At 44.4% G+C, this 7,952-nt stretch overlaps 1 protein-coding gene across 1 annotated transcript; it reads right to left on the bottom strand.

Moving 5' to 3' along the window:
• Nucleotides 1-576: 576 nt before the first annotated feature.
• LOC119353636 (leucine--tRNA ligase, cytoplasmic-like) lies at nt 577-6,949 on the bottom strand. The gene is made up of 3 exons (XM_037620275.1): nt 6,801-6,949; nt 2,484-5,809; nt 577-1,068 (listed from the first exon to the last, which is right to left on the bottom strand). The coding sequence occupies exon 2, from the start codon at nt 5,803-5,805 to the stop codon at nt 2,518-2,520; it is 3,288 nt and encodes a 1,095-aa protein (XP_037476172.1). The 5' UTR covers nt 5,806-5,809; nt 6,801-6,949; the 3' UTR covers nt 577-1,068; nt 2,484-2,517.
• Between the last annotated feature and the right edge of the window lie 1,003 nt (nt 6,950-7,952).

The following is a 7,952-nucleotide window of genomic DNA, read 5'->3' as shown; positions in this document are numbered from 1 at the left end:
GCGCCGGCGCGTAGTACTGGCCTAAACGAAAAATGGGGACCAAAATAGACAGACAACCATGTATATGGCGTAACTGATTCATGTCCGAAAGACCGAAACTACAGCATGTGTAAAACCACTGATACTACAGCCTCCTCGAGTGCATCAACATCTGCCAGCCCCAATGATAAAAGAAATGTGCATTCCAGAATATAAATACAAAATTACATCGTGCATTGTTGAAAAAACAAAAATAGAACTTCTCCCAAGAAGAGCAAGGATGCAGGCCTAATTGCTGTTTACTGAGTGAGCGAAGGATGCACGACATTGACATGATTAAACTAAGTGAAACTAGCCAATGAACTGAATAAAATGAGCAAGATGTAGAAATAAGGGGGACTAATTTAACCGAGATACTGAGGACCGTATAATTACACAAAAGATTGTTTTTTCAATAAATCAGAACTAAGGAATTATAACTTACTAGTACAAAAGAAGAAATGAAGAACTACACTGAAAAGTGAAGCAAAAATGAAAGGACTGAAAGACTGAAAGACTGATCACAAAAATGACGGACCAAACATGATACAAAAATAATGGACTTGACAGGACTTGCAGTTTTGGTAGGTCATAGACAATGATAGGTGAAGGTTTGGAAACTGCAACAGAGGTAAACTATCCAGAATGATGCACTGAAAAGTGATGCATACACAAGGACTAAAGAACAAAAGACTGAATTACTGATCTCAAAATTGAAAATGAAGACTGGGGGAGTGAATGCAAAAGAAGATACTTAAATGACTGAACAAAATGAATATTCACGACAATTTAACTATGTCATAACACATCACAAAAAAGTACTCTATTATAGCTAAACTGCTGCCTCAACAGTACTCCATTCTTCATGACTCATGATTGCAATCAGCAATTCAGGCATTTAGTTTGATCACCAACGGAGAGGGAAGTCCCAAAATAGGTGAGTTTCACCTGAACTTTGGTCATTCCTTGTACAGAAGAACCGGTGCTGGAGCATGGAACTGGCCAGCTGATTTTCGAAGTTGCAGCTCCCCCATCTATCAACAGGCAATCCTGATGCAAGTGATTCGACAATGTCAATGGGCCTCCGTACAACCAGATAGGAAAACAGGAAAAAATATTACTCCCTCCGATCAAGATAAGTAGTACTAGAGCTGCGATAATTAATTTGGATAGGAGGAGTATAAAACTTGATTAGAATGTTAAATAGAAGTAAGATTCTGCTGACATGTTAAAAATCTGCACTGGTAACTTGGCTGAGACCAAATATCACAGAAATCACTAATCAGCATACACACATGTTCAGTGATTGAGCCTAACAAAATCAACCTGCAAAATTCACTATCCCCCATGCTAGCAGAACGACACGTACACTGAAAATTGACACTGAACAAACAAACTTGCAGACAAACACCGTCGCTTCTGACAAAAGAACACATGCCGCCACGGCGCCCTTCGACTGAATCGTTGAGCAATAACTAGTTTTCCATCACTGATAAAGGCTCTCTCATGTAAAAACAAAGACAAATCAGACGCAGGACACATGAACTGGACCAAAATTGCATAAAATGAAGTCTCTAGAATCCTTGCACGGGGAGGCAAGGACGTCAACCATCTAGGGCAAGGAGTAGATCGACTGGATGGAATCGAGGGGACGCCTCCTTGTAAGTCAAGGGGGAAGTGCAAGGGTGGTGGTGGATGCAATTGGCGCTCCGGCAGGACAACCCCACCGGCAGCACCGTAGACAATGAAACACATACAGGGAAAGGTGGACGTGGAGGGATAAATGGACCGACGGTGACTGCTGCTTCGCTAACTCTCTCAGGGCGGACACGACGGGGTATCCCATACTGGCTTCTCCGCCATGCCCCTTCCTCCATCTTCTGCCCCCCTCCCTCTCTCTCTCACTCTCCTGATGACTATGACAGACAACAATGGCTCGCAGCAGACAACCTCCAAAAAAGGGTCGTAACCCGCAAGACCATGTTCCAGAAACCCACAACGAAGCCCAGTAACCTGACAAACACAGCCACAGCGCGCTGAGATTCATGCTCCAAATCCAACGGCCACAAAATTCGTCTGAACGCAAAATAAAAAAAATCAACTGAAAATTAGCAAAAATGTAATACTAGAATACAACGACATAAGCAACTATCACAGATTTAGAACTGAGCAAAAAAGAAAGGAGGAAATGGTATCACAAGGCAACAGCTGTAAACAATTCAAAGGCCAATCTGCTGCACTAATTCATTCTGGAAGACTAAAACAATGGCACCACATGTAACAATACCAACATGCTTTACCTGACACCATTATGATTGCTAAAAACTATGTCCTCATACACAAAAACTATAACAGAATCTAAAGGTGCAGAACGAAACGTGTCAGTTGTAGTCTCTGCATAAAGCAATAGATGGTAGAAAACCACTAATATGCAGTGAGAAAAAGACAAAAATAAGCTTGAGTACCTCAACAAAGTTCTGTGAGAAGATTAATCTGAGCTTAATTCTGGGCTTCAAACTCCTGCTTGCTCATGAATATTGCAACTGGCTCACCAGGGGAAGGCGGATTCTTGTCCAGCACAGAAGCATGCTTTCCAGCTTTGGCACGAGCAGCTCCATCAAATACCGGCAGGACCTCAACATGCTCAAGACCCAACTGCCTTCTGATCAGCTCCAGGTTCTCTTCAAGCACATTTATTTCACCAAAAGGAAGCTTCAAATTTAGAGCCTGGGGACCAACATTCCTTGCTTCATCTTTCTTGAACCTGATGAAAGGCATGCAGAGCTTCTGGACTTGTTTGAAGTTTGTTTCGCGATCGATGAAGCAATTCCTCAATGCTTCGTTAATCTCCTCGTCGGGGGCAAAGGAGCGTGCTTGGCTATCAAAATTTGACTGAAGCACCCTTAAACATTGCTCTTTCCATCCATCATAGTGCTCGTTGACGTATATCAGACCAACAGTGAGCTTGTTTTCTGCTGAGGGAGGAGGTGCAGCTCCCTTCTTGGGTTTCTTGGAACCAGACTCTTGCTTCTGAAGCAACTTCCTCATTAAAACAATGGAGTCCTGTAAATATTTGTTCGCACTTCTTAGTGTAGGATCCGGGGTGCCTGCAACTGGCCAGCCAGCTTTTATTGCAAAACCTTCCTTCTTCAGGATCTTTTGCCACACATGCTCAGCATAGTGGGGACAGATCGGGGTGATAAGCCTGGTCTGGACATCCATAAACCGCCCCAACAACTCACGGTTCATGCCCGCCGCTCCGCAAGAGAGTCTGTACTCATCTCTAGCCAATTGCAGGTCATAGAAACCAGACTTCAGGGCATCTCTGAACATGAAGGCGTTGTAGCTCTTCTCAGTTTCTTTTACAGCAATGTTGATCTCATTAGCAAACACATGGTCAGCATACGTAGAAGGAGGACCGCCTCTCAGAGAAGATTCAGCAGCTATAACTTCTTCCATCCAAGCGATTTCCTTTGTAAGCCTCAAAATAGCAGCATTTGCAGTTTCAAAAACAAAGTTTGCATCGTCCATACCATCGCCAGCATCAGCAAGGGCAAACCTAGTGGCATCCGAAGAGAAATCTTCAATAGCCTCCCGAAGAGTTCGGAAGTTCCCTGTGGACTTGGACATCTTCTCAGAGTTAAGCATAAGATGCCCATTGCAACGAAAACCACGAGGCCAATGATGCTCTGGAAGAAGTGCTGTATGATTGTAGATGCTGAATGTCAGATGGTTCTGGATAAGGTCCTTGCCAGATACCCGAATATCAAAGGGGTACCAATACTTGAACTCTTGCTTCATTTTGCTCAAGAGGGCAGGAGAGATGTTGCTATTGGGTGCCGGACCATCACAGAACACATATTCCCATACTTCATCTGTCATTTCTTCAGGCTTGATAGAAGATATTTCTTGTCCATACATGTTACCATTTTGTAGATGATGAGCAATGGTGTAATAAGCCATGTACAGGGTTGAATCTGAGAGAGATTCTACCAGGAACTGCTCATCCCATGGAATGCGAGTACCTAGGCCAAAAGAGCGTGAACATGCCCACTGGTTCAGCCAGCCCAACGTGTGTTCGAATCCATTACGGGTTTCAGCTGAGAATGTATTCATATTTTCCAAACATTTGACTGCCTTCTGCTTCCATTCAGCTTCTCCATAAGTTATGTACCACTGATCTGTAAGAGCAACGACACACTCATCACCGGACCTTGACATAACTTTCTTCTCAGGCTCACTATACAACACAGCAGAGCCTTCTCCAAGAAGCTTGTTCTTTATCAGTGGCTTCGCTTCTTGAACCTTTCTACCATTAAACTCCCCTGCAATCATCACTCCATCTGTAAATCCTTTAAGGTATGTCATCCTTTTTGCTTCAGCAAGCTTCTCCTTGTCATTCTGGCTCTTGATCTTAAGATCAAGGCACACCTTCTCAGCTGACTTATCCCCAAACTCAGGTATGTTGATTATTGGTATGACATTAAATGGAAGAACCCACTCATCTTGGACCCCATACTTCTGTCTCAAAGCAGGCTTTGTGATTAAATCTTGCAATGCCATGTAATCATCTGGCGAATCACTTGGCACACTAGTCACAATGCCAGTACCTTTATCTGTCAAGATAGTGAGCATGGGAAGTGCATATATGATATCATTGAATGAAAGAGGAGACTTCAATGGCAACCCAATCAAATCATTGCCAGTAAGCTCAGCTAAGCAGGTAGGCTTTTCCGGGACCCTGGATAGATGCTGATACGCAAGATTAAGTGCTGACCTTGCTGTCACAATGAAGACATCAGTTTCATTGATCTCAAAAGCCCCATAATTCCCATCAGGCAATACCCAACAGTTTGTTTGCCCATACATTGTCTCAGGTCTTAATGTAGCAGCTGCCAGATAAACATTCTTTCCTTCCAAGGCCTTCAACTTAGGAGGAAAAGGTGGGATCACCATCATTTTAATCAACACATATTCTTGTGGCTGCACACCTTCACCTGATGCCCTATCATGATCAGCACAAGGTTGGCCATCCAATGGAGAGTAGATCGTGTACCTCATATCCTTAACAACTTTGCCCATTTTCTTCAGCTTTCTCATCTGCCAGCGAACAAAAGCATCATAGAAAGGATTCATATCAGTGGTTATGAATGAGCGCCTCCAATCACAACCCAGACCAAAAGCCTTAAGATCTTCCTTTGCCAGCGGAGGGAAGTAGGTTAACCAGTGAGACGGATCCTGAAATTTGGCGATTTCTTCATTAGACAGACCAAAGCCCCTCATGATCTCCCACTGGAACTTCTGCATGCCAGTCTTTGCAGCAGCCTTAGATTTCTTACTCTTAAATTTATCTGGGGCAACAGCAGCAGCCTGGTCAGCCTGGCTATCATCTGCCACTTCAGCACTTGAATCATCCTCTGCAGCAGGAAACACAGGAGGGTTTCCATACTGTTGAATCTCCCTAGCAAGCTTATCAGCTGAGGCCTTGATGGGCATCCCAGTACAATGAAAACCAAACGGCAAAAGGACATTTGAGCCGCGGAGTCTGTGGTATGCAGCACCGAACTCAAGCTTGGACAATGAGAAGGCGTGACCCAAATGTAGCAATCCATTCATGTAAGGGTATGGAAAATTGCCAAAGAATTTTTCACCAGGGCCAGGAAGTCCATTGCCAGGTTCAGCCTCAAAAACCTTGCTCTCCTCCCAACATGTTTGAGCTTCTGATTGGATCTTGAGCAAAAGGTCTCTACGTGCATGACTCTTGGCTCCATCAGTATTTGATGACATTTTCCTGCGATAAACAAAAAAAAGGTGTCAAAAGGGCAAGCATCTGGATTTAATGTAACTCAATTCAGGAATATATTCATATATATTAGATACATCAATGAGACATTTTTCTGAACGAATTTTAGTAGTGCAATCTCCTTGAATATCTCGTTTCAAAATATCCTAACAAACTCATGGATATGAAAGCCATGCGATGAAGCTAATTATGTAACAGAATCATAAGAAACCGTAAGCAAACATCATCAAGACATCAAACAAAATTAGCCTTCTAACAAGCTAATTATGGAGGTCAAGTAAGCTGGTGTTATGTTGCATAGTTGTCTAACAATGTAATGTTTCTTCTGACACTGATGCTTGTGTAGGTTGGTATATTTGATGCAAGAAACGGCACAAGAAAAAGAAGATATATGCTAATGGAGATGGCTGGAGGGAACTAAGTATCTTGAGCTCAAGTTGATTCACGTGGATGAAAGTTAGCATATGATACAGTCACAGTACTGACAGTTTGTGGGTTAGTTTAATTAATTTGCTTTTGTGCGTTTGGTACAGTCCTTTGTCATCTTGGACAATGCTTGCTAACTAAATTCACTTTCTGCAGATAACATTTCTGGAGACAATATGTAAAGATCGAAACATGATCGAAGGAATGTAAGCCTACAAATTGAGCAAAGTCCTGACCAGCTAGAAACCGAAAGTCCCTCGAAATTTTCCCTGTAGTACTAGAAAGATAGCACTCATGACCTTGTTTCTGTGTACAAAGTTTGTAGGCCGGATTATGAAGCTGGATTGCAGGCCCGGGAACAGAAGCTACGCATCACTTGGGCCAATTACGACCCCACGAACTAGAAGAAAGCCGCCAGATTTTACAAAACATAAGAATCAGCGTCGATCTGCCTGCCCCAGAGCTACGAATCTGTAGCCGCGGCGGCGCCGTTCTACTGTCGTAGTAGCAATCAATCGCGCGGGTGGACGGGAGACGGCGATGGGATGAGTACCTGAGGGCGGCGCGCGAGGCAGGGAGCCGCAGCAGCCTCAGGGCGGGGAGCGAGCCGGGAGCCAGCAGAAAGCGACGGCGACGGCGACGGGGGAGGCTGCGGGTGGAGCGGGCTAGGGTTTATCCGCACACGGTCACGTGGGCCTTGATTGGCGACTTGGCGTGCACGAACCAGGACCAACAGACTGGAACGGGCTGCCCAAGGAACTTGATTCTTTTTTTCCTTTTTTCTTTTATTTTTTGCGTCGACGAACTTGATTTCACGACGTTGGTTGGACATTACGAATTACGATCTCTCCCTTTTTTTTACCCCCTAAAGAAATCTCTTAGTTTGTCTAAAAAATATCTCTTAAGATAAATTCTTACAATCTCTCCTTTTTTTTACCCCCTAAAAAAATCTCTTAGTTTTTCTAAAAAAAATCTCTTATGATAAATTCTAGGTCGCTGCCAAGCGGACCGAGGACACCACCGGCCGATCTCCACATTGCATCCCATTCCATTCCATGATCCATGCCAGCCCCGTGCATAGACACCTCAACACCAAGTATCTTGCGGTTGCGCTTGACGCCCACATTCAAGCTGCTGCACTCAATTTCATCGGCAACGGCCATAGACGACAGAATAGATAGGGCAGCTGGCGTCGTGCCGCGAAGCACGGTGAAGGAATGCCTAGCTGCCGCCCGTCACGGGCAGTGCTACCATGACCGGGCCATCTCGCCACGATGGGCCGCAATGAACCGAATGCGCTTCACTCGTTTGATCGAATGCCATGTATACATAGACAAATGTTTCTACCTCCTTGAGAGTTGTGGACAAGACGAAAAGAAAAAGGGCGGAGAGACATAAGTGCACAAGCCAACTGTCGGGCCTTGCGCCTAGCTCAACAACGTGTATAGATTAAACCATCGACGCACACCTTAGCATCCTCGACGGTACTAACTGACCACCAAAATGGAAGAGAAAAAAGGTGAAAGAAAGAGAGATGTGGCCTAAATCAAACCCCTCTCTCTTCCCTAGGATCTTGACGAACGGTTCAGATCGACTAAAGAAAAGGGGTCGATCTGTGGGAACTTACAAGTGACCAATGAGCAGCCTCTCCACTCACGGCATCTAATCCACACACGAGATACCTTGTTCCACTCCACCACCCGCC

This window comes from Triticum dicoccoides, chromosome 2A (assembly GCF_002162155.2).
Source record: "Triticum dicoccoides isolate Atlit2015 ecotype Zavitan chromosome 2A, WEW_v2.0, whole genome shotgun sequence".
NCBI classification, from domain to species: Eukaryota; Viridiplantae; Streptophyta; class Magnoliopsida; order Poales; family Poaceae; genus Triticum; species Triticum dicoccoides.
The sequence above is the reverse complement of the archived record's forward strand: the minus strand, read 5'-3'. Positions and strand labels throughout refer to the sequence as shown.

Excerpts from the sequence above, each read along its gene's own strand:
- LOC119353636 (XM_037620275.1), bottom strand. The coding sequence starts at position 5,805 with ATGTCATCAAATACTGATGGAGCCAAGAGTCATGCACGTAGAGACCTT.